This window comes from Pyrus communis, chromosome 7 (genome assembly GCF_963583255.1).
Source record: "Pyrus communis chromosome 7, drPyrComm1.1, whole genome shotgun sequence".
Taxonomy (NCBI): domain Eukaryota; kingdom Viridiplantae; phylum Streptophyta; class Magnoliopsida; order Rosales; family Rosaceae; genus Pyrus; species Pyrus communis.
The window spans coordinates 8,464,674-8,492,305 of record NC_084809.1 but is presented as its reverse complement, the minus strand read 5'-3'; the positions used below and the strand labels follow the sequence as shown (position 1 = coordinate 8,492,305).

Sequence of the window (27,632 nt, the reverse complement as noted above, 5' to 3'; positions counted from 1 at the left end):
ATTGTTCAATAGAAACAGGTATAAAATAAGCAGAACAACCATAGAAAAATAAACAAATACAGGAGAAATTAAAAACAGGTACAAAACATATCATCTTTAGAGTTTAAACAAATACAGAAAAAAAATTAAAAGAATTTGCTTGATGAGAAAACTTGTGGGCATTCACAAGGAAACTGATTTTCACCCATAGAACTCACATATTCCTTTTATTTTTAACCACTAGATTCACCAAGTCAAACAGAATTAACTTATATGAATGCGTAAGAGGCTAAAAATGATTTGTGAAAGTCATCTCGCTTTCCACAAATGCTAAAAGCTGGGGTGGACCAGGTTTCTCAATCAAAACAGATTTGTGGTCCTTTAACTTTGGGCCGAAGTAGATTATGGACTTTTAGCAAGAACTTTTGAACGACAGAAAATTCGGACGTAATCCAGAATCTGTCCATTTTGAATGTCCTCCAGCTCCATTGCAGCTTCTTTCATCGAGGGGTGTCTCTTTCCATTCAAGTCTAAGCATCTTCTTGCAAGGCAAGCAATTGCCTCAACCTGTCCTTTATTTCCCTCCTTCGTAACTTAAACATCAACCGATATCAAACAGACGATTTTCTTCAATTCTAAGAATGAAGTATGTGGCTAGACTTTTCCATTCTTCCGATCTTGTGAATGAAATAGGATTTTGACTAGTCAGGAGCTCAACAAGGACAACTCCGAAGCTATAAACATTGGAGTTTTCTATGAACTAGCTTGATTGGAAGTACTCTGGATCCAAGTATCCAAAAGTGCCTTGTACTTGTGTGGTCACATGAGTTTGATCAATGGAAAAATGTTGAAGTTCCAAAATCAGCTACTTTTGCTTTATACTTGTCATCTAAAAATATGTTTGTGGACATAGTATAGCGATGATAAATGGGAATGGAAGCTGATGAATGCAGGTAGAAAAGGGCTCCAGTGACCTCAGTGGCGATTCTTAAGTGCATATCCCACGTAAGCCGAAACTCTTCATTATCTTTGTGGATATACTCGAAAAGGGTATCGTTTGGAACAAATTCATACACCAGTAGAGGAACCTTTATCCTCAAACAACACCCGAATAACTTAACCAAGTTCCTGTGGTTAAGCTTGGAAAGAATGACAATCTTGTTAATGAAAGGCCTCTAAGTTTCCCCTCATCAACCACCTTGGACTTTTTTACTGCAACAATTTTTCCATCTGTCAACATTCCTTTGTAAACGGTACCTTGGCCTCCCTGGCCAAGTTTTCTGTTCACATTATATGATTTGTGGCCTTCTCTAGCTCCTTTGGTTCAAATAATTTTATTTTCTCAACATTGACTTCACCGGAACTCAATTGTTCTTCGAGCAATAAGCCACCGTTTTGTTTGAAGAACTTCTCTCGGCAATTACTGTTATTTATTTTCTTCACTGCCTTGTATAACCACCATAGAGCAGCAAGAAGAAGTAATAGCCCCAAGCTTGCACCAATATCTACATAAATCAATACATGTTACAAAAAAGTACCCAATTCTTCAGCTAATCTCTTAAGAATTTTAGTGAAATGTTCAAAATTTTCTCATTTTGAATCCACTGAAAGTTATTCCAGGTCAACTGAGGGGACAGAGGTATACCTGTAACCACTGGTTTCACCGTAGATTTCTTCTTTTTAGGAGGGCCGTAAAAGTATTATTACAGATAGAAGTATTGTCAAGATTTTCTTATTTTATTGTCTAATTCATGTTGTTTCTGCATCATCTGGTATAGTAGTCATACTTGATAGTGAAAGGCTGAAGTATCCTAATGAATATAATTAAAATTCAAATTAAAACATCGGCCAAAATAAAAAAGAAAGAAATTTCATCAGAGTTGTTCAAGATAGAATGGAGGAATCATCAGTCAATCCCATAACTTTTGGAAATCATATGATCATATTATAACATCTAGATCATAAGAATTCGCCATGAAAAATGAGTTTTGGTTGTTGACTACTTGACAGAGTCCACCTCTTTCTTTATTTGGGCTTGGGGTCGGCAATATAAGATAAACTTTCACAGGCTTGGGATTGAACCACTCAATGAAATCAAAGCTGGATACGATTCCGAACCACTTAACGGAATTGCGGATCACGTGGGATTCTGGACCACTCAACGAAATCGAGACAGAGCAGGAAACCAGACCACTCAACAGAACCCTAGTGGAAACCCAGTTCCAGATCACTCAACGGAACTGAGCGGAAGTCCAAGGAATATAGTAACGCTCGAAGAACAAGACATGAAACAAGTACTCAAAATACCAAAGCTCAACGAAAAAAGAAATGGAACAAAGCACAAGGTACACAATTAGAATGGCTCAAGAAAATGAGAAATGAAATAAACATACAATATGTGAAACAAGTCTCGAAGCGACAAACCCCATGACAATGGGTTCATGGTCCACTACTAGCCCTCACATTTCATCACATTAGGCCAAACATACAAATTAACCACACTCCACAACAAGTTCAATACAAACGTTAAAACACATAAAATAAACAAGCATAAGATAATGTGATGCCATCAGTACATAAATCGGGTGCATGTCATTCGAGGAAGACATGTCATCATGCTGAGCCTAATAAGCTCTATGGAATCTCAACAACACTTTAAGATCAGCAACACGCTAGAAGAACTCAGGCTAGTTGACTAAAAAGCCAACCGTCGATCAAGGTCGAGAGTAGGGTCCACAACCCTAGAAATCTAAACCAGAACATCCGCCTATCAGATTTCTGATTTATAACTTCCCAAGAGTCTCACTACTCTTCTAGAACAACATACTAAAATTTCATTACGATCCATCGGTTGGATCTCCACCAATCACTAAGATTAAGTGGCAGTCAACGTTTGATTTTACAAACTTAGAAATCCAATTTGGGAAGATCTGTACATCAGATTCCCAATCTGTCAGTGTTTAACGTCCTCAAATATTATGTATTATAACGTATTAAAGTTGAGTGACAATCCAACAGTCGGATCGTCAAATCATAAAATGATCAAGTGGTGTAATATTCAATAATAGGTTCAAAGTATTGAACCACATCAAACGGATATCAAATATGAAATCAGGACATTGAATTTAACTTAAAAAGGTAGTGTCGACCCACTGACCACGCGTCACCGCATGTGTCGCTGCGGGTGGCGGTTTGTAGTGAACGGAAACCACAAATTTTGACTAACTCCAAAATTCACCAAATTTTGCAGAAATGTACAACTCAATGAGGGAAACATTTTTCATACCTGGGCCGAAGTCCAGTTCAGCTAGGAAGTACCCAGAAAATCCCTTGAATCGTCGGAAACCCAGAAAAATAGGTGAACCTCGATCCGTCGAATTCGAAGCTCTGCCGCCCCCAAACTTGTTTGGGGTTTGTTTTTGGGCTCAAGAGACACCTGAGGGTGGTGGTGGTTGATGGAGAACATTTCAGAAATGGTGGATCGCCGGCGAAGGGTTCTGTGTACCACGAAAGGTGGCAAAATCTCATCGAGTTTGGGGTGGAATTGGTAAAGGAAGGGTCGTGGAGTCAAGTGCAGGTGGTGGCGATGATCAATTCGCTGGGAAAACACCAAAATCTGAGTCGGAAATCACGTAAGGTGTCCGGTAGGTCTTTCTGGTCGAAAATGGGTTAAGGATTCAGTGTTCCTCCATCTTCTCCTTTCTCTCCTTTCTCTGGTTCTTGATTGGGCAGTTCCACACATCATTTCTCTTCTCTTATTTCCATCACAACCACACACGTGGCTCCATCGCACTGCTCCAACAAAATCTGAAGCCTTCCAGATTTATGGTCAAATGACCATTTTGCCCTCAATTTCATTCATTAATAACTCTTTCGTTATAACTTCAAATTACAATCCGTTTGTGCTCACGCGTTTGTATCGACACGTACTATCCAAATATGTAAAGAAATCTAGAAAATCATGAAAGAATCAAATACGTCCATGGAAATTCCGTTTAGTTCATTAAGGGCGTTTTCATCATTTTACTTATTGAAAAATTTGTACGCCACAAATACAAACGTGTCAAAACTATGAATAAGAATACGAAATACGTAATTTTAAACAGTGAAATCCGGGGATGGGATTTTACACTACTCATATGTTCTCTGAATTTCCCCAGAGCACTGTTCTAAAAACTCCTGCCTTGCGCCGCCTAGGCCCCACTTAGGTGCTAGGCGGCTAACCATTGTCTCGAATAATTCCTAGGCATTTGAAAATTAAGAAAGGGTGTCTAGACCTCCTTAGGCATCCGCCTAGCCCGTCTAGGCACCCCTAAGTCGCGACTCTCATTTAGACAGAAAATCGATGACTTTAATTTTTGAATTTTATGTTTGTTTATTAAATTATAAGAGACTGGTTAATACTTTAATTTTTCAATATGTTATAATATTTTAATTTAAATGTCATTTTGTTTTGCAATTCATGTATCTCAATGCAATTATGTATTTTGTAAGTATAAATAGGCCCCACCTAGCCACCTAGATGCTAGGCTCAGCCCACCACACGACTAACACCTAACGTCTTTTATAACTTTGCCCCAGAGTCATTATATAACCTATATATTCTATATCAAACACTCAAGGCTCTGAATTATCAAACATGTTAGGATTACCATCTCATCTGAGTGTACGTGGACCGTGGCCGAGTTTCATGTAGTGATAACAAAAAAATTTCATATATCGGGATAAATTTATATGAAAATATTAACAAAAAAATTTCATATATCGGGATGACTTTATATGAAAATATTTCTTTTGGCCCATATGAGAATTTTGTGCAGAATTATCCTCACAGAAGAAATATCGAAGATTTGGTTACGGTTTTGCCATGCTTCCTGCAATGTATCATTTATTATCCACTTACATTTTTATTTTTTAAAGGCTAAATTGGATTAATGGTCTCCGTGATGAGAGGGTAATCGGAAGATAGCCTCATGGTGAAAAAATTCAGATTTAAACCTGTTTATACCATACTTCACCAATCCCGAAACTACTAAGCATCGGTCAACAGAATACCGTCAAGGACCCACAAGACTTTTCCTCCAACCAGGAGGCCAATCACAACACGACACATGTCGGTATCAGAAGCCAATCACAGCGCGACACATGTCGATATCAGAGGCCAATCACAACACGACACGTGTCAATGTCAGAACAAAGCTAGAAACTCTCTTCTATAAAAGGGGATCATTCTCCCACAATAATCCCGAATGTCATTTGAACTAAAGTATTCACTAGAACTCACAAAAAGAGAGCTTGAACCTATGTATTTGTGTAAACCCTTCACAACTAATGAGAACTCCTTTACTCGGTGGACATAGCCAATCTGGGTGAACCACGTACATCTTGTGTTATTTGCTTCTCTGTCTCTATTCATTTACATACTTATCCACACTAATGACCAGAGCAACCTAGCGAAGGTCACAAACTTGACACTTTCTATTGTACCAAAGTCCTTGCTGATTTTGTGCATCAACAAAACCCTTGTGGTGAACTCTGTTAGGATTTAAGCTCAAAATTAACATATTCCTCATCTGTTTGTTAACCCATTCAACCTTCATAACCAAAAGAGAAAAAAACTCATTCATCCAAGGCTATGAATTCGTTCAGCACAATGATACAAAATGAGAATGTCCAACTTATAACGATACAAATAGTTCATCGGAGGATTACAGTCACTAGCGTGATTGTCTATGGCAACTTAAACGATTGACTATTCAAATCCAATCCATTTACACAAGATTTCAAATCCCTGGGTTAAATATAATGAACAATGTGCCCAATTAAGTACTTATCACTAAGCAATTTGGAAGGCCCAGAAATCCTATATCCAATGTGATCAATGATTTGAATTTCCTCATGGAATTATGTTGAACAGTAAACAAAGCAAACAAAAGGGTAGATTCATTGAAATTCGAATTCATGTATTTTGAATAAGATCTCAAACTGTAAATCAGGAAGCAAGGAAGGAAGAGATGAGACGCACCACATCGGCAGAGGAGTTATCAGCATCCATTTCGGGGTAGAGCTTGGCGTAGAGTTGGGGGCTGCAGTAGACGGAGAAAGGGGCAACAAATTCATACCCTTGGATGAATGAGTTTTTTTCTCTTTTGGTTACGAAGGTTGAATGGGTTAACAGATAGATGAGGAATATGTTAATTTTAGGCTTAAATCCTAACGGATTTCACCACGAGGGTTTAAATCCGAATTTTTTTATCACGGGAGCTATCTTCCGATTACCTTCTCGCCACAGAAACCATTAATCCAATTTAACCTTTTTTTTTTAAATAAAGGGGGCCTCTTACGCTTACTAAACTAATGAAGAAGAAAAAGGTAGTACAAAGACCGTGGGGTGGGGGGACAAAAAAACCAAACCCCACAAAAGCAACTAAGGCAATAAGATAATTTGTGTTAAGGAAGTTTTACCAGACTTTTCTTCTCTTTCCCTTAATTTCCAAACTTTGATCTTCCTATTATTTTTTAAAAGTTTTTAAGTTGTGTAATTTTCCTTTATTTTCTAGGATTGATTCAAACATTTCGGAGCAGACCAATTTTGAAGCTTGACTGTTAAAGTTCTCAGCCAACTGCCCCTTGACATTTGACAGCCAAGGGAAATAGGCTGCCAAATGTCACCCTTCTTTTGATTACTGGTGGTGGAAATTTAAACAGAAAACTAAACCACATAGAAGTGGACAACACAATAGCATACTAGGATTTAGATTATTTAAACAGGAAGAGTCTGGAAAAAAACACCAGAAAATACGCGAAAGATGCAAGATGACCTTTTCAGACTGCTAATAACAGTTTGTGCAGAAAACCTAAAACTGTCGGACACATCAAAATTATTAGCACATAAAACATCAAGAACAATCGGAGCATACAGACACCACTAAACAAGTTGATTAAAACCAGAAAAGAAAAAAAAAAAAAAAAAAAATTCTTGCTTCGAAAACAAGATCAGGGAAATCTCCAGTTTCCACCAATTGCTGGTCGTGATCAGTAAGATAGTAGTGGTAGTGAATCTTTTGACGGAGTAGTACCTCCAGCCAAACACGACTCTGTCGATGTAACATCCCAAGGACCAGTTACTTCATTTCTAACATATTCGACCTCATCGAAATTTTGTTGCAGATTATTAGAAGACTTGACTGATTTTTGAATCCTCTCCAACTCCATTGCCACTTCTTTCATCGTAGGCCGTCTCTTTCCACTCATATCCAAGCATCTGTTTGCGAGGTTAGCAACTGACAATATGTCTTCCGTTGCACCCTCCTCCTTAACTCGAGCATCAATAATATCAAACAGACGATTCTCTTCCATTGTAAAATTAAAATATGTAACTAGGCCTCTGATTTCTGGTGACCTTGTTAGAGAAACGGATTTTTCTCCAGTCAATAGCTCAAGAAGGACAACTCCAAAGCTATACACATCACTCTTATCCGTAAACTGACTTGATTGGAAGTACTCTGGGTCCAAGTACCCGAAGGTGCCTTGTACTATTGTGGTGAGGTGGGTTTGGTCAATGGAAACCGATCTTGAAGTCCCGAAATCTGCAACTTTTGCTCTGTATTTATCATCTAAGAGTATGTTTGTAGACTTGATGTCCCTGTGGTAAATTGGAAAACCTGCTGCTGAATGTAAGTATGAAAGAGCTCCTGCCAGCAGCAATCCTTAAGCGCATTTCCCACGTAAATAAAAACTCCTCATTTTCTTCGTGGAGATATTGGTAGATAGTCCCTTTCGGTATGAATTCATAAACCAAGAGAGGTACTTCTGTCTCTAAACAGCAACCCAACAGTTTAACCACATTCCTATGGTTAATTTGCGAAAGAATGACAATTTCGTTAATGAACTGCACAATTTCGCCTCCATCAACTAATTTAGACTTCTTTACAGCAATGATTCTTCCATCCGTCAACATTCCTTTGTAAACAGTACCTTGGCCTCCCTGGCCAAGAATTCTATCGATGTTAAAATGGTCTGTGGCCATCTCTAACTCCTGTGAATTGAACAGCTTAATTTTCTCAACATTTACTTCACCAGCCGCCAGTTGTTGCTCCAATAGTATACCACCATTTTGTTTAAAGAACTTCTTCTTGCGTTTAATGGCTTTTGTTTTCTTTATGAGTTTATGCAACCACCAGGCACCAAGGAGCAGTAACAAGAATCCAAGACCACTGCCGATACCTGAATAACTGAAGAAGATTAGAAAGGATAGTGTGTGTGTGTGTGTGTACATAAGCAAAGATTATTTCGTTTTTTTCATTTGCTGAGATTTGTTATATATATGGTTGCTTATTTTGCTCTTCAAAATTCCAAATCATTTTGTTAATTCTAGATTATGCATTATTAAAGCAGAAAATTATACTGTATAGTGCAGGAACATACCTATAATGATGGCTTTGACGGGAGATTTGCTCTTCGGAGGACGCATGCATCTGTAACCGAACGATGATTCACACATACTAGGTGCTCGGAACATATGCCAACCTCACATTCATCGATGTCTGGATTAATGTGTATTGAAAAAATTAAATTGATCATCAATCACCTACTAACTCATTCCAAACACAAAGAAAAGAACTTTAAACATTGAAAATGGTATTCGAGTTTACCTTGACATCCGTCGAGAAGATAGGGATTTCCTTCAGCGCCCCCTCCGCAGGTACATTCAAGCCTTGAGGATCCATATGCGGAAGAGTTGTCATGGTAGCTAACACACCGAGGCCGGATTGGGTACTCGCTTCTTGTCGTTGCATTTACTTCCAAAAAGGTTCCAAACACTTCAGTTGTGGAATGAAACAAGTTCCATTTAAGCACCACAGGAATATTGTCCCTTTCGCTGATGGCAGAAATGTTTGTTAAATTGTTGGCATACCCCTGAAACCATTTGCGGTCTACCAAGAATGCGTAATTGCATGAACTTCGTGTTTTATCGTCATCACGCTGGAAACTCGTATTGAAAGCAGAGAGAAATGAAGGGATGGCTATCTGGCAGCAGTCCACACCGTTGCATACATTATGCCTGGTACCGTTACTCTTATTTATGGAATTGTCACACTCGGACTTGCATCCACTTGAAATGGAGTAGCCATTTGAGTTTGAGGTGATCGTGGCCATAAAACCACAACCAACTGCAGTGAACACGTTCTTTGTTGAATACACAAAAGGGCTGCCCTCCAAGTTGGCCGTCTGGCGGTTGATTGGCTTGTTGCTGCAATTTGAGAACGTGATCGGGTTTGTGACCCTTAGCGTACCTCCTTCAGCAGAAATTTCGAGGACCTCCAGATTAGTACGGTTCAAGAAAGGAGTGGGATTGCCAGTAGAGTTGTCACAGATTATTTGGAACCAGTCGTCGTCAATGAAACAACCTGCCCCAATTCCAAAGGGATACGGGATTTCAATGTCTCCACAATGAGACTGACAGTTAGGCTTTGCTATGGGTGGTTTCTGTGATGATGATACTGCTAGTAACTGCAGCAACAGCGTAAACAGAATAATATGAGTTAGCAACTTGACAACCATTCTGTTTACCTATACCGGCGGTTTCTAGTTGTAAGCTCTGAGTAAGGTTGCACAGAAAATGATCCTCAACTCTCAACCTTCTTCAAAGTAGAAGTAAAAGTGCATAGATATATAGTTAGTCCTCAGCACTTTCCCGCTGATTTCTCTGCACTTTCCACGACAGAAGAGAAGATTAGGGCGCCGTTAGAATACGACTGATGCTGATTTCTCTGCACCTTCCACGACAGAACAGAAGATTAGGGCGGCGTTAGAATATGACTGGAAGAGAAGATTAGGGCGCCGTTAGAATATGACTGATGCTGATTTCTCTGCACCTTCCACGACAGAAGAGAAGATTAGGGCGGCGTTAGAATATGACTGATGCTGATTTTTCTCAAATAATTTTTAAATTTTCATTGTTGTATTTTCTGCTTTTGCACCGTATTTTCTTTATCGATAAAAATAAAATAAAAAATAAAGTAAATAATATTAAGTTTGATTTTTTAGTATAAAAATATGATTTTTTGTTAAAATGAACAGTATCGTAAATTTTTCGTTTAAACTCTTTATTTTCTAATGGCCCTACAATTTTGGTGACTTTCTAGTGAAATGCTGAAAATATGCTAAGAAATATAGTCAAAATTCAAATTATAAAAATAGCAGTGAAACTGAAGAAAAATCATGAAACTATGTGAAAATGATTGGAGGGATCAATCAAATATTTGTTTTAAAATGTGATTAATTTCCAGCTTCTAAAAAATTAGAACAAACTAAAAAAGATAAAATTATATTTTATCCCCTTAGGTTTGATGCTATTAGAACTTCATACAACATCTTTAAAACATTTTAATTTTATTCATGATTTATCATTTTATTATAATTTTATACATTTGTTAGTTAAACCGTTAATTGCTGATGTAACAAATATAAAACTAATATATTTTGGTGATGTGGTGAACCAAAATAATTAAATATTAAAAATTAGAAACGTAACCTTCCCTTCTTCTTTCTCCAGCTTCCCCTCTCTCTGGATCTCCATCTTCCATGGAAACACCTTCAAATCCCTCCCAGGTCCAAACCCCACAATCCCTCTAGCATTTAGCACCATGAAATTTCCATTTCTTAACAAATCCCACACATCAAAGAACTCGGGGAGAAATCGAACCTCGCAGTGGTGGATGTGGTTCGGCGGAACCAGCTGGACGGCGGGGCGGGCTTGGGCTGGGCCTTTTAGGCCCGGAAGTGGTGGCGGGAGGTGAGGTAGAGGGAGAGGAGGAAAAGGGTGATTGACGGCTGCATCATTGGTAGGAGGAAGAGATGGGGTTATCGGGCTAAGCTTGTCCAGATCCCCTATTCAATTTTTTTTAGTTTTTAATTATAATATAGACTGATTTTTTTATTAAATAATCATTTTTTATTCATATGGTGCAAAGTTAACAGTCATAGTACAAATGTGGATTCTACATTTGTCACTTCATTATTTAACGGTTAACTTAACAGAGTTTTTAACAGATATATGAAACTGAAAAAAAAATATAACTAAACGTATGAAATTAAAATATTTTAAAGATGTTGTATGAGGTTATCAAATTACATGATCTCACTCTTAAGATAGAAAATATGAAAAATATGTTGAAATGAGGAGCCAAACTTGATGTTCTTTCTTGCCTTCACAAATTTGGTTGGCTTTGCCAAGCTACACCTTCGAGGCAGGACTGGCATCAGGTTTCCTCGGGTGTACCAACGTTTATGGTGGTGCAACTGGAGGCTACGCCAGGAGCCTTGCAAGAAGACGACCTTCTGCTTCCTTTTTCTTGTACACAAATGATATTGGGGTGGGGGAATTGAACTGACATGGTACTTTTGATGCAGGGTTATACTTTTAACTACTTTAGTGGTTAGAGCAAGCTAGATCTAGAGTTCGAAACTCTCAAATATGAGGAAAACACTAAAAAAATATTCACATTTGCTTGAATGACAAGCCGTTAAAACTAATATTTTATTTTATAAATAGACAAAATTTTTCTTTTTCTATTAAAACCAAAGGGAAAAATACTCAAGATTATGGTGGACAAGCCCCCTGTTTAAAAGAGTGGGCACATGTCCGTTCTTATTTGGTATTAGCTTATATTTGCATCCGAGGTTTTAACTTCGAATTCCCCTCCCCAATGCCGTTGGTATAAAAAAAATTCAGTTTTCTTTTATCAAACGAAATAGAATTAAAAATTGAGGACTGAAAATGAAATTTCGTTTCCATTGGCTTCTAACTTAAATTAGCCTCCACAAACTATTTCAGACTTTTTAAATTCTTCCATTTGACAAACAAACAATTCCTTTATAAACTCTATATGTATAATACATTCTAACTCGTAAACTAATTTGAACATTTTTAATTATCCAAGTTGACTTCACCAGAAGATAAACGCTGTAGTTCCATCAATAAACTGCCATCTTGTTGCGAAAACTTCTCCTTGAGTTTAATTCTATCGACTTTATACAACCACCAAGCACCAACGAGTAGAAACAATAGCCCAAGACCGATGCCGATACCTGAAAATATAGCTGAGTAACATAAGAATATCAACCAGGTCAAGAAGATTTTTATTTCTTTTTATAAAGGTAAAGGGATAGCTATTTGCAATATTTGCAATGCATATTATTCTGGAAACTGGTTGTCGATAATGCCATCGATATCGTTGTTGACAACAAACTATAAAACCATGTTATCGACATATTTTCTATGGTATCATTACAATATCGATCTATAAAGAACTAACTTCATGCACAAACAATCCTTGTGTTTTGTAAATAAGAAGAAAAGTTACCATAGAAGAAAGCAGATTATATTTTACATATCGTAGTGTGGGGAGACAAGGGCATACCTATAAAGACCACTTTAAGCCAAGAATTTCTATGTGGTGGGTAGCATTCATAATACCCAACATGGTTCTTACATATGGAGCCTCCAGTACAATGGTTCCCAGCCTCACATTCATTTATGTCTGCAATATTTTGTAATGAAAAAGAAAAGTTAATAATGTTGTAAATTTCCTGCTCATTAAAATCAAAATGGTAAGTAGAGAAGGTAGACAAACAAAGAAGGATGGTGTTTGTTGATTTATAAAATTATAAATTAGAATTGTTTACCTTGACATCCTTGTGGGAGATAGGGATTTCCCTCATAGCCCCAATTGCAGAAACATTCCAGCCTGAATGAGGATTCATGTATTGAAGAGCTGTCATTATGACTTTGGCAATAGAAGGATGATTCGGAACCCAAAGATCTCGGATTTACTTTTACCATGACTCCAAATACATCGACCGTCGAATGATATAAGTTCCAGTCTAGCATGACAGGGACATTGTCCATGGCACTGATGGTAGAAATATTTTTTGTTGAATTGTTGGGAAACCAGTCATGGTCTACCAAAAATGCATAACTGCATGAATTAGTACTTTTTGTATAATCATCATAAACCTGGAAAGTAGTAGTGAAGGCAGAGAGAAACCAAGGGATGGGGGTCTGGCAGAAGTAAACTCCATTCTTTTTCACATTTGTTGAAATATTGTCACATTCGGACTTGCAGCCGGCTGAAACGGTAGAGCCATTTGAGTTTGAAGTGATCATGGCCATAACGCCGCAACCCATTGCAGTGAATATGTTCTTCTGGGAGAACACAAAAGGGCTTCCCTCCAAGTTGGCCGCTTGGCGAATAGGCTTATTAGTACCGCAGTTGGAAGAGAACGTAATTGGGTTTACAACCTTTAGTGTACCCTTAACAGAAATTTCTAGCACCTCTAGATCGATCTTGTTCAAGAAAGGTTTGGTTGAGTTGACACATGTTATTTGAAACCAGTCGTCAATGTAACAGCCTGCTCCAATTCCGAAAGGGTACGGGATTTCAACGTCTCCGCAACGTGATTGGCAATTAGGCTTTGCTAATAATGGTACTGCTAGCACTGCACTACTCGTAAACAAAAATAATAGAGTAATATGAAGTCGAAACTGTAAAAAATCCATTATTCTGCTTCTTCTTCTAATTGTTCTAGGTACATAAATAGATATTTCTCTTTATATATTGTGTTCAGAGAAAGTTCTTTCCTCCCTTCCTGCTGTTTGGTTTTTTGCATTAATCTATACTAGTAATCAAGGATGAATTGTCTTCAGAAGCATACTAATTCATGTATTCTTGAAACTTTCCTGAGTCCTTGGAGGCTAAGTCAAGGTTCATTTATCATTCATGTTTCTAGTAGCCATACCTTTCCCCCACCGAACACCATACTCTTCAAAATAAATAAATAAACCAAAAGCTAGCAGCCATACTTTGACCAGTTGAAAATATTTAGGTGACTTGGTAAAGAAAAGCTGAACTATGTTATCCACATGGTGATTTTATAAGGCAGCTACAAAATATCAACGAGTAAAATATAGAATTTGTCCTTGAACTTGCACTTGAGTTTAGAATTTGTTCTTGAACTAAATTTCGTTAATTTGCATTCCTAAATTTAACAAAACGTGTATCATTGGTCCTTGCCCTCAACTTCTGTTAAAAAACTGTTAGCTTGATGATGTGTCACCCATTTGGGTCTCACATAGCCGAGAAGAAAATTCATCTGGACTTGAAGAGTGGTTTCAAGCTAGGTGATTTTTTCTTTCACATAACCGAGAGGTATAAGGTAATTAATAGTCTAAATGATTACAACTGCAGGAACACATACATCAACTATATTTTGAGTACAAAAATTGTGATTGTGCATAGATAAAGAACCGGTACGATTTCTAACTTTTGCCTTCACAATGTCGAAAGGCTTGCGCCGATAACCAGAATTGCATCTACAGAGGTCAATTTGTATCCTTGAGCACTTGATATTGTTGTTATTTAACTACAACTTTTTTCCTTTGGAATGCATTCCAATTCACAGAAGGCATCTTAGACCTATTCCTCTTCGGGTACATTGCCCTTGAGGACACAGCTGTGCACACTCATCTGGACCTTACAACACATCCCTAATCTAGAGCATGCAAGTGTCCAGTACTATGGATTATTACACAACAGACAAAAGACTCTTCAAAGGATATTTAAAAAACTAGCCGTTACTACTCTTCTTGCCACCTAAGCCAACTTTAAGACTAAGATTAAACAAGCTTGAATCAAAATTAACTTCCAACAGCTCGCTACTAACTCAAACACTGCATAAGCCAAGTAATTTCATTATGATTAGATCACTTCCAATACTTAGACTAGTAAGGGAATAATTTGAGTTCTTATGAGCTTTTTTTTTATGAACCTGGCCGCTGCACTTAGGCCTAACATAAATTGCAAACTGAAGTTCCAGTAGTTCATGCTGGAATTGTTCATCGCATAAGAACAAGCATGCAAAAGTTAGATATAATAATAGCAATCATGGTTCAATAATTCATGAAAATTAACTGGCAATGAAAAGGTTAAAAGATGCGTTAACAAAATCCAAACTTACCAAACAGAAATGGAGTCTAGTGAGACTGTAGGGTTGGGGAGGAGCCCTGAAATTAGTGTTAGGCCTTGGTTGTACCATATCTCCAAACCACATTAATGCACAAAAGAAAAAAGATGTTAGCATGTGAAAGGTTTAGGAAAGGATGACGAAGGGTTAAAATTTTTGGTAATGCTATTTGGACACACTTTCTAATAGAGGTAGACCATATTGTTATTATAGGACTGACCTATCAGAAAGTGTATTAGCAACGTGGTGAACTTTGTTTGTCTAAATAGCTTTAATTGAAATTTCAAACGAGTAATGATATAGACGCCATAGTTTTTAAAACAACATTAGTAAATGGCCTTATGTGTTGAGTAATTGGCACCTCAGCTTCGACATAATAAGGTCATTGATCAATGTGGTCTAAGAAAGCCTAAGTGGTTGCATTTGCATCATTGTTTTGTTTCACCTACCAGAGCATGATAGCAGTCAACTTAAAATAAGGCCGCAACCCTTTGAAAGATTTCCAAGAGAAGCCAGTCCAAGTCTCCTTGCACTTGGGGCTCAGAAGAATGTAAAGCCCATAAATAATGACAAGAAGCCACCAAGACAAGCTCAGCGTAAGAGCAGCCCCAGTTAGACAATAATCCACTACAAAAAACACCACCCCAAGTGAGACGAATGTGAAGGATGAAGACTCCAATAGACATGTAAGGGTTGACTATGTTCTGAGCTTGAAGAAACCTCTGCTGGGGGCAGTTTATGGCAAACGTAAATAGCTGTGGGACAATTCCTCTTGCAAAGATTTGAACCCGCTCTGCAATTTCTTCTGATTGGCCGATGGGCTACGAGGATTGGACCTGACCACCAATACACGAATGCGAGGAGGATTGCTGCTCCCATGAGCAAGATGCATGATTGCTCTTTGGCATATGATTCCCATTGCTGGCAATTGCTTGGCTCCATATGCTTGCCCACGACATAATTACACAGTTATATTCTCAGCTTGTCATGCTTCAAGACTCGACAATGACATGATTATACTATCCAGCTTTCCCTAGCTATGACTAGTGGATAATATTGTATGATATGCCAACGGTAAGTATTAGCTCAGCATATATGTGACTATCAACTCGCAGTGTATACACATGTATATATCAATTTTCAGTTTTTATGGCATGCTTAGGCTTTCAAAAATCATACATAGTATATGTGTTTCCAAAACAAGGGGTTAGTATGTTTAGAAAATAAAATAGTTTTGGAAAACTTTATTTTTCGTCCACTCACATTTTCTTGTTTTGCACCCCCTTATGAACTAGTAGCAGTTGACGTGAGCATATTGGACATCGATGCATCTTTTTAGGCTCTCACACATCCTTATCGAGTTGGTACCTACTCCGCTTTATCCGTGAAACTGGTATTAGACAACTATGCTCTGAACTAGGTCGGAGACGCATTAATTGTGGCCCTTTTGGGATGTGTTGAAATAAATGTATTACCTGCAAGGGTTTGATTTAGGCTTATCTTTATTTTAGGAGAAGTTATACTGAATTTTCGATAGATTTTAGTTGATAATTTAGCTATGTTTTTATGCATATTATGGATTCATCATCCATACGGGTGATGGCCAACACGTCTCAATTTTGGTGTTCACTGGACATAGAGTTGAGGTGTGTCAAGTGAGGGCTTCAATTCTGCATAGGTAGTGTCGACTAATCCTGTAGGAGATGGCCAGAATCCACGTCAGCTTGTTTCAAAGTAAATTGGGTTGTTGAGGGGGGGGGGGGGGGGGGAGGGGGGAGGGGAGGGGGCGGTAAACGGGTTGTAGTTGAGGTCTGGGCTTTCTATTTCTGACAAGTTCCATCTTTCCAAAATGAAAAACTTACTATTTATAGCAAGTGAAAAAGATCAAAATGCCCTTCAATTTCGATGCTCATAATTTTTTCGTTTCAACTCCGTTTCGTTAATAATTTTCACTTAAACCTCATGTAATTCAGCTCTATTAAAAAATATACAAGATTTGAACAACTAAGCTTAAAAAAAAATTTTGAAAAAGAAAGGTCAACTCAAGTTTTAAAGAGTCAAACTGGGATTTTCGAATTTGAAAATACAACAATTACCAGAGAAATTAGGGTAAACAGTGTGTCACACCGTTTGCAGTGAACCTTGGAAGTTGGAATAAACAAGGGAAATGACAAGTCAACTCTCAACCTTGTTTCGTATAAGAGGGTACTAATGTTTCTATGCCCACCAGGTCCTTAGATATCATTTAACAATGCAATAAGCTTGTCATTAACATTTTTATTGAAATGTCATTCATTACTACGGTCTGGTGGTATTTCTCTTCACTTGGAGGTGAGAGGTCTTAGATTCGAATATCGTAGATGGCGAATTCGATACCGAATTAGATTGCCCATTGTGTGGTTTAGCCGAACTTCCCCTTCTCCTAATGTAAAAATATCGATGTACTAAAAAAAAAAACATTTTTATTGAAATGGTAAGTGAGCAAATAGGACACCTGCGCGGAAAGTGCAACCAAAAACATGTAAAAGAAGAGGAAAAAAGTGCAGGTCTTGTTTTTCTCATTTGTTATGTTTCGCTGATAGCTCTTTGGTCCTTCCTGGTGCTTGGTGATCTTTACTTTTCTCAAGGAAGATTTGTGTAGACAAGGATATACTAACACATGGCTAGTATTTTAGTTCTAGCAGCATAGCAGCCATACTTTACTAATTAATACATGATTAGTATGTTCTATAGCAGTCGTCTTCACATAGTAAGACTATCTCTAATGGTGACCTAAAACCTAAAAATATTTAGCCCAGAAAATTTAGGTTTTAGCCCAGAAACAGCATTTCTACTCCAACCATTCTGACTTAAAATTTTAGCCCCAGATTATCAAAGAATGAATTAAGGCTATTTTTTTTAAATTAACTTTTTTTAAAAAAAAAAAAAATTATGTAGACTATCCTAAATTAATTTTATGAACATTTTAACCTAAAAATATTTAAATTCCGATAAATTTTGAAAAATCACTAAATCAATACATGAAAATCAAGATAAACCACATAAACTTAATACCAACGACATTTAATAAACCACATAAACTTAAAAAATAAAAAAGACAATTAATAAACCACATAAACTTAAAAAATAAAAAAACAATTAATAAACTACATAAACTTAATACAATCGAAAACTCATAGACTACATAAACTTAATAATGATATTCACCATCTTGACTTGGTGATGGACTTGGGTGATAGTCTTGAGATGAATCATCATCTTGAAATATACTCCTTGTGGCATTCCTTCGTAAAATTTCCTTTTGCTTACCACGTAAGTATCTCTTCCTCTCTGGAGTGTATTTGTCGAGGTCCTCCATTATCAAATTTGTTTCGTACCTTTCTTGCTCCCTATCCCTTGTTCCTTCATGGCCAAAAGCATTTGGGCCGATTTTTCTTGCCAACGGCACTGGATTTCGTTTATTATTGCCATTTCGCTAGCAAATTGTGCATGTGTCGGATCTTGGGACTTCCCTTTTCTCTTTGCTTCCTTTTGCTTATCTCTACCCGGGGGCCTTGCAAAAGAAGAAGTTGGGGTCATTTGTTCGACACCTTCATTGTCGGCAAAATTCACACCTTCATTGACATCATTTGGGGGTGGGGCTTCATTATGAAATAATCTTCCACATTGTTGGTTCGCATCGGTTCCCCACCTCGGACAATCCTTAAGGATGTTCCAAGCATGATGCAACTTAAAAGCTTGATTTTTTGGTGTAGTTCTTGTCTTGTAAATTGCCATTGCTTTGTCACCCTATGCAACAAATACATAAAAACAATTAGTTGCAAAATACTATTATGTACATGACAACTAAAATATCAACAAATAAACTCACAATTTCTGAGGCGCCCCTTCCACTAGGCATGTCAACCATGGCTCTCTCCAAGCTTCCTTTCCATAAAGTGCACGCTTTGTTGATAATCTTCCACCGATCATAAACACCACCAACTTCCCTTCGACCGGCGTTGGAGTTTTCATGGAACTTATCAACGATTTTACCCCATAAAACCTTTCTATTTTGATTGGTGCCGACGGCACCATCTTCGCTAATTGAAATCCATGCCAAACATAAAGCAATATCTTCGTCAAAGGTCCAATTACGACCTCTAACAGGCTCTTTTGCCATCTTGAAAATTCTAGAAATGAGAATAAATGGTATAAAGAAAAATTGGAAGAATTGTAGGAGAAAAGTGAGTTTTGTGTGGATGTTTGAACAAATACATAGGTATTTATAGAGTTTTTGGTTGAATTTTAAGTTAAATAATTTTTTAAAATTATTCTAGCCGTTGGATTTAAATTTGGATCGTTAGATCTTTTTTTTTACCGTTATATTTAATTATATTTGATCTAAGCCGTTGGATTCAATAAATACATAAATATAAAACTAAAAAAAAAAAATTGAACCTGGACCGTTGGATTAACCAACGGTCCATTAAATCCAGCCGTTGGATTGTTGCAAAAGTAGCCGTTGGGCTACACAGTGGGCTGACACCCGGGGGACAACCCCACGTGGGTGGGCCAGCTTGTGTCAGTCTCAGATGAAATGTGGGCTGTCTGGCGCGTGGGAGCTGGGCAGTGGGCTTCACAGCCCTTGTTTCAGTCTCAATTGGTGGGACCATTTTGCTTTGTGGCCTAAAATTGGGCTGGTATTTGGCCTCAAAATAAGTTTTAGGTTTTAGGTTAATTTTAGGTCATTGGTTGGAGTAGATTTTGGGGGGGGGGGGGGGGGGGAAGGGAAATTTTAGGTTTTAAGTCATTGTTGGAGATAGTCTAAAAGACTCAAATTTGAAAATTCTGAAGACCGATTTGCAACATGTTTGATTCCGCCATGAAGATTGACTACTAATATGTTCTAGATGCGATGAACCTTGAGTCTATGGAGAAAATTTTAGCTCATTAAGCAAAACAAAACTAGGAAGTAAATTTTAAAACCTGGAGTTTAATTATGTTTTCATATATAACCAAAAACAGAGACAGAATATTACAAATATCTGCTCAATGATTTGTCTGGAAAAATTGCTTTCTAGTGAGGTAAACATATATATATCCTTTAGAATTAATATACAACTCGGTTGATATCTGGATGAAATCGTCAAAAATTGATTTGTACATTTGTAAAATTAAATACAAAAATTGCAATATGTTTGAGTCTTCTTCATTTGCGGATCTCCTCAAGCGGGTTTTAAAACCTATAAAAGAATGTGATCGAAATCTTTTGGTGACAAAATGTGATCAAATCAAGTTCGATGCACATCTAACATATACATTGATAATTTTGTCAAAATTAAAACACCTCTCACTACCGAAAATAAAGGTGTAAAACCGAAGGTTTTCCCACCTAAAAACCGGATGTCTTCGCCAGTGATGCCTATGACAACCATCAAAGACATGGGTGAAACATTTTGATGCCTAGAATACAAACAACTTGCGGATATTATGTAGTAACGACCTCGAGAGTAGGAGAGGTTGAACTTACTGCCACTCCCATACTAGTTTTGAAGCGAAGAACACATCTGATACGATGGGAACAATTATATATTAACAAGCAAGGTTGACATAAGCCACAACGGATTGCCATCCACTTCCAGTTGCCACACCTTAAATTAACCTCCAAACTACCTTACTGCACGATCAAGCTCAAAACATTCGAAAGAAAAAAGATGTTAAAATGTGAAAGATTCATATAAGAAAGGGGATGGAAAGTTGAAATTATAGACACATTGTTTCATTAGAAGAAATAATTTTAGACCACATTGCAATGCTAGAGTGACAACTTTTTTAGTCCACATTGTTTCATTAGAAGAAATAATTCCTCACAATGACTTGAAGTACAATAGTGGTTGTACATCCAATGAAGAGCCTGTGCCACTATCCATACAAGAAGCTGTTGATATAGAAACAACATCCCAAGGCTCGGTTATTTCACTTCGAACATAATGAACTTCTGCAAAATTTTGTTGCACATTAGAAAATTTAACTGATAATTGAATTGCCTCCAACTCCGCTGCTACTTCTTTCATGGTAGGTCGCTTCTTCCCATTCAAATTCAAGCGTCTCTGTGCAAGGTTAGCAACTGCCATAATCTCGTCTTTCCCATCCTCCTTCATTACTCGAGCATGAAGAATATCAAATAGACGATTCTCCTCCATAGAAAGAAGGAAGTAAGTTGCCAGGCTTCTGCTTTCTTGTGAACTCAAAACTGAAACTGGTTTTTCTCCAGTCAAGAGCTCTGCAAGGACCACTCCAAAGCTATAAACATCACTCTTCTCTGTAAATTGGCTAGATTGGAAGTACTCTGGGTCCACATTACCAAATGTTCCATGTACTCGTGTCGTAAGGTGAGTTTGATCAATGGCAACTGATCTTGAAGTCCCAAAGTCTGCTACTTTGGCTCTGTAGTTTTCATCCAAGAGTATGTTAGAAGACTTGATGTCGCGGTGGTAAATGGGAAAAGAAGCTGCTGAATGTAAGTAGGAAAGAGCTCCTGCAACTTCGATGTAAGTTAGGTATCTGGGAGTGTGAATCGAGCCTGATGAGTAGCGGTAGGTACTCCTCCTGCGACCCCATGGTAACCTCAGACGGCTGAGCCACCACTACTTGATATGACACTGTGAGAGAGAGAGTGTGTTTTACCTGGGAGGAGTAGTGGGATTATGTATATTTATGCCCTGTTACAGTTTGTAGAAAAATGGAAGGGAGAGAGGAGAAACTAGGGTAGAACTACTGTTCGATATGTTTGTTTGGTGCCTACCAGTTTATACATGTGTTTTCTTACCAAGAGAAGTTTAGTTGCAAATAAGTTACCTATTTTTTTGTCAATTAGTTTCACCAAACCATGCATAAACCTAAGTCAAATGTATTTGATTTTTCGAAATTAAATAATTCAAATATTCACATTCCAAGGCAGTGTTGCCTAAATACAAGCTTGAATTCGATGCGACTTCTCAGATGATCCCAATGTCATCAGGTTTTTCTTTTCAAAGGAAAAGTGTCATTAGGTTACTGGACATTTCAATTTTCTTTTTTTTTTTTTCTTCATTTTTTTTTTTTTTTTTTTTTTTTTTGTGGGAAATTGGCTTTAGTTTACAAAACCACCAACTTAAACTAGCCTTGTTTTCGATCGCTAATATGCACTTTATCGCTAATACTGAAAGGATATAAATACAATATTGATATATAGCATCGAGTTAATAGTAAATTAAAGAATGTTATATTTGGAACCAAGGTTTTTATTTATTTTTATTAAGATATTTACATTGATCTACATTAAAAGAAAAGAGAAGAGTTTTAAATCGGATCGCAGTAAAACAAAACTACTAAAACAATCCAGCTATTGCGAAACAGGGTAATTCACTATATGAGTTTGTAAAGGGGTTACTAAAGTCAAATCCATTTATTTTGAATACTGCATTGAATTTGTGTTGGAGCTCGATGGACAATTATACTTTTGGGGGAAAGGTGTGACGATGCTTCTATCCAAAGGTGGGTTAAGTAAGCACGTGTACATGGTAAGGTCAGCACCCGTTTTTTTAAACTGCATTTTCTTTCTGATTAGGTAGGGTTTAGCAATTGGTACTTGTGATCAGGGGTTTAAAGGGGGCCGTAACTTTACAAGTCCTGTGTACTTTGAAACCTTAGATGCCATGTTGACCGTGGCATTTTTGTAGAAATTATATTTGAATTATGGTCTCACAAACCATTATTATATTGAATGGGTTTTACAAATCCAACTAGTTTTTGGAAGGACCTCTATGTTCTTTTCTTTTCCATTTATAATCTATGCTGAATTTTTTTGTATAACATCATGCTTACATATATATATGCACATACACACAGGGCAGATACGTGATATTACTTTTTTTACATAATTTTTTTGCACAAGTTTTTGTAGGATCCATTCTGTAATATATTTCAATGATGCAAGCATATCTTTTAGGTCTTTTTTCAAATATCATGTGCACTCAAAATCAACCAGACCCGAAACAATATGACTGTTGAATTAAATTTAGTGTTTCCTTGTAAAACTGTATTCGTCCATTTTCTTCACTACAAATGAATGTCTTAATAGTTTCAGATATCTAATTTTTTACAACTATGATCTATGAATGATGTTCTAAAATATAAACTTCGGATCGTTGAAATGAATTATGAAGTGGACCCTACAAAATGTGTCAAATTTTGTGTAAAAAAGTGTTGTCACAAATCTACCTCCAATATAAAATTAGGAAAATATGTATAAGAAACCTCATTTATAAAATGGCTTCAAAATTTTCATTCTGATCAATAAAAGATTGTTCAACAGAAACAGGTATAAAATAAGCAGAACAACCATAGAAAAATAAACAAATACAGGAAAAATTAAAAACAGGTACAAAACATATCATCTTTAGAGTTTAAACAAATACAGAAAAAAATTAAAAGAATTTGCTTGATGAGAAAAATTGTGGGCATTCACAAGGAAACTGATTTTCACCCATAGAACTCACATATTCCTTTTATTTCTAACCACCAGATTCACCAAGTCAAACATAATTAAATTATACGAATGCATAAGAGGCTAAAAATGATTTGTGAAAGTCATCTCGCTTTCCACAAATGCTAAAAGCTGGGTGGACTAGGTTTCTCAATCAAAACAGATTTGTGGTCCTTTAGCTTTGGGCCGAAGTAGATTATGGACTTTTAGCAAGAACTTTTGAACGACAGAAAATTCGGACGTAATCCAGAATCTATCCATTTTGAATGTCCTCCAGCTCCATTGCAACTTCTTTCATTGAGGGGCGTCTCTTTCCATTTAAGTCTAAGCATCTTCTTGCAAGGCAAGCAATTGCCTCAACCTGTCCTTTATTTCCCTCCTTCGTAACTTAAACATCAACCGATATCAAACAGACGATTTTCTTCAATTCTAAGAATGAAGTATGTGGCTAGACTTCTCCCTTCTTCCGATCTTGTGAATGAAATAGGATTTTGACTAGTCAGGAGCTCAACAAGGACAACTCCGAAGCTATAAACATTGGAGTTTTCTATGACCCAGCTTGATTGGAAGTACTCTGGATCCAAGTATCCAAAAGTGCCTTGTACTTTTGTGTGGTCACATGAGTTTGATCAATGGAAAAATGTTGAAGTTCCAAAATCAGCTACTTTTGCTCTATACTTGTCGTCTAAAAATATGTTTGTGGACTTAGTATAGCAATGACAAATGGGAATGGAAGCTGATGAATGCAGGTAGAAAAGGGCTCCAGTGACCTCAGTGGCGATTCTTAAGTGCATATCCCACGTAAGCGGAAACTCTTCATTATCTTTGTGGATATACTCGAAAGGGGTACCGTTTGGAACAAATTCATACACCAGTAGAGGAAACTTTATCCTCAAACAACACCCGAATAACTTAACCACATTCCTGTGGTTAAGCTGGGAAAGAATGACAATCTTGTTAATGAAAGGCCTCTAAGTTTCACTTCATCAACCACCTTGGACTTTTTTACTGCAACAATTTTTCCATCTGTCAACATTCCTTTGTAAACGGTACCTTGGCCTCCCTGGCCAAGTTTTCTCTTCACATTAAAATGATTTGTGGCCTTCTCTAGCTCCTTTGGTTCAAATAATTTTATTTTCTCAACATTGACTTCACCGGAACTCAATTGTTCTTCGAGCAATAAGCCACCGTTTTGTTTGAAGAATTTCTCTCGGCAATTACTGTTATTTATTTTCTTCACTACCTTGTATAACCACCATAGAGCAGCAAGAAGGACTAATAGCCCCAAGCTTGCACCAATATCTACATAAATCAATACATGTTACAAAAAAGTACCCAATTCTTCAGCTAATCTCTTGAGAATTTTAGTGAACTGTTCAAAATTTTCTCATTTTGAATCCACTAAAAGTTATTCCAGGTCAACTGAGGGGACAGAGGTGTACCTGTAACCACTGGTTTCACTGCAGATTTCTTCTTTTTAGAAGGGCTATAAAAGTATTATTACAGATAGAAGTATTGTCAAGATTTGCTTATTTTATTGTCTAATTCATGTTGTTTCTGCATCATATGGTATAGTAGTCATACTTGATAGTGAAAGGCTGAAGTATCCTAATGAATATAATTAAAATTCAAATTAAAATATCGACCAAAATAAAAAAGAATGAAATTTCATCAGAGTTGTTCAAGATAGAATGGAGGAATCATCAGTCAATCTCATAACTTTTGGAAATCATATGATCAGTTATAACATCTAGATCATAAGAATTCGTCATGAAAAATGAGTTTTGGTTGTTGACTACTTGACAAAGTCCACCTCTTTCTTTATTCGGGCTTGGGGTCGGCAATATAAGATAAACTTTCACAAGCTTGGGACCGAACCACTCAATGAAATCCAAGCTGGATACGATTCTGAACCACTCAACGGAATTGCGAATCACTTGGGATTTCAGACCACTCAACGAAATCGAGGCAGAGCAAGAAACCAGACCACTCAACAGAACCCCAGTGGAAAACCAGTTCCAGATCACTCAACGGAACCGAGCGGAAGTCCAAGGAATATAGTAACGCTCGAAGAACAAGACATGAAACAAGTACTCAAAATACAAAAGCTCAATGAAACAAGAAATGGAACAAAGCACAAGGTACACAATTAGAATGGCTCAACAAAACGAGAAATGAAATAATGATACGATATGTGAAACAAGTCTCAAAGCGGCAAACCCCATGACAATGGGTTCATGGTCCACTACTAGCCCTCACATTTCATCACATCATGCCAAACATACAAATCAACCACACTCCACAACAAGTTCAATACAAACGTCAAATCACATAAAATAAACAAGCATAACATAATGTGATGTCATTAGTACGTAAATCGGGTGCATGTCATTCGAGGAAGACACGTCATCATGCTGAACCTAATAAGCTCTATGGAATCTCAACAACACGCTAGAAGAACTCGGGCTGGTTGACTAAAAAGCCAACCGTCGATAAAGGTCGAGAGTAGGGTCCACAACCCTAGAAATCTAAACCAGAACATTCGCCTATCAGATTTCTGATCTATAACTTCCCAAGAGTCTCACTACTCTTCTAGAACAACATACTAAAATTTCATTACGATCCATCGGTTGGATCTCCGCCAATCACTAAGATTAAGTGGCAGTCAATGTTTGATTTTACAAACTTAGAAATCCAATTTGGGAAGATCCGTACATCAAATTCCCAATTTGTCAGTTTTTAACGTCCTCAAATATTATGTACTATAATGTATTAAAGTTGAGTGATAACCAACGGTCGGATCGTCAAATCATAAAATGATAAAGTGGTGTAATATTCAATAATAGGTTCAAAGTATTGAACCACATCAAACGGATATCAAATCTGAAATCAGGACATTGAATTTAACTTAAAAAGGTAGTGTTGACCCACTGACCACGCGCCACCGCATGTGTCGCTGCGGGTGGCGGTTTCTAGTGAACGGAAACCACAAATTTTGACCAACTCCAAAATTCACCAAATTTGGCAAAAATGTACAACTCAATGAGGGAAACATTTTTCATACCTGGGCCGAAGTCCAGTTCGGCTGGGAAGTAGCTAGAAAATCCCTCGAATTGTCGGAAACCCAGAAAAATGGGTGAACCTCGATCCGTCGAATTCGAAGCTCTGTCGCCCCCAAACTTGTTTGGGGTTTGTTTCTGGGCTCAAGAGACACCTAAGGATGGTAGTGGTTGATGGAGAACATTTCAGAAACAGTGGATCGCTGGCTAAGGGTTCTTGAACGCGTAGGTTCTGTGTACCACGAAAGGTGGCCAAATCTCATCGGGTTTGCGGTGGAATTGGTAAAGGAAGGGTCGTGGAGTCAAGTGCAGGTGGTGGGGATGATCAATTCACTGGGAAAACGCCGAAATCTGAGTCGGAAATCACATAAGGTGTCCGGGTTGGGCACCTGGTCTTTCTGGTCGAAAATGGGTTACGGATTCAGTGTTCCTCCATCTTCTTCTTTCTCTCCTTTCTATGGTTCTTGATTGGGCAGTTCCACACATCATTTCTCTTCTCTTATTTCCATCACAACCACACACGTGGCTCCATCGCATTATTTCAACAAAATCTGAAGCCTTCCAGATTTATGGTCAAATGACCATTTTGCCCTCAAATGACCATATTTATGGTCAAATGACCATTTCGCAACTCTCATTTAGACAGAAAATCGATGACTTTAAATTTTGGATTTTATGTTTGTTTATTAAATTATAAAAGACTGGTTAATACTTTAATTTTTCAATATGTTATAATATTTTAATTTATATGTCATTTTGTTTTGCAATTTATGTATTTTAATGAAATTATGTATTTTGTAAGTATAAATAGGCCCCACCTAGCCACCTAGATGCTAGGTCCCAGCCGACCACACGACTAGCACCTAACGTCTTTTATAACTTTGCCCCAGAGTCATTATATAACGTATATATTCCATATCAAACACTCAAGGCTCTGAATTATCAAACATGTTAGGATTACCATCTCATCCGAGTGTACGTGGACCGTGGTCGAGTTTCATGTTGTGATAACAAAAAAATTTCATATATCGGGATAACTTTATTTGAAAATACTTCTT

At 37.3% G+C, this 27,632-nt stretch overlaps 2 protein-coding genes and 2 pseudogenes across 2 annotated transcripts; all 4 read right to left on the bottom strand.

Annotated features, from left to right (window-relative positions):
- Positions 1-381: 381 nt before the first annotated feature.
- Positions 382-5,092, bottom strand: LOC137740497 (wall-associated receptor kinase-like 9; annotated as a pseudogene).
- Positions 5,093-6,732: 1,640 nt separating this feature from the next.
- LOC137740496 (wall-associated receptor kinase-like 22) lies at positions 6,733-9,895 on the bottom strand (annotated as a pseudogene).
- A 594-nt stretch (positions 9,896-10,489) lies between these two features.
- Positions 10,490-13,543, bottom strand: LOC137740495 (wall-associated receptor kinase-like 10). Its single transcript, XM_068480351.1, has 4 exons — positions 12,670-13,543; positions 12,405-12,524; positions 11,935-12,072; positions 10,490-10,872 (listed from the first exon to the last, which is right to left on the bottom strand). Exons 1-4 carry the CDS (start codon positions 13,541-13,543, stop codon positions 10,490-10,492), a joined length of 1,515 nt encoding a protein of 504 aa, XP_068336452.1.
- A 7,312-nt stretch (positions 13,544-20,855) lies between these two features.
- Positions 20,856-21,609, bottom strand: LOC137740493 (wall-associated receptor kinase-like 2). The gene is made up of 2 exons (XM_068480350.1): positions 21,593-21,609; positions 20,856-21,435 (listed from the first exon to the last, which is right to left on the bottom strand). The coding sequence occupies exons 1-2, from the start codon at positions 21,607-21,609 to the stop codon at positions 20,856-20,858; spliced, it is 597 nt and encodes a 198-aa protein (XP_068336451.1).
- Positions 21,610-27,632: the final 6,023 nt, after the last annotated feature.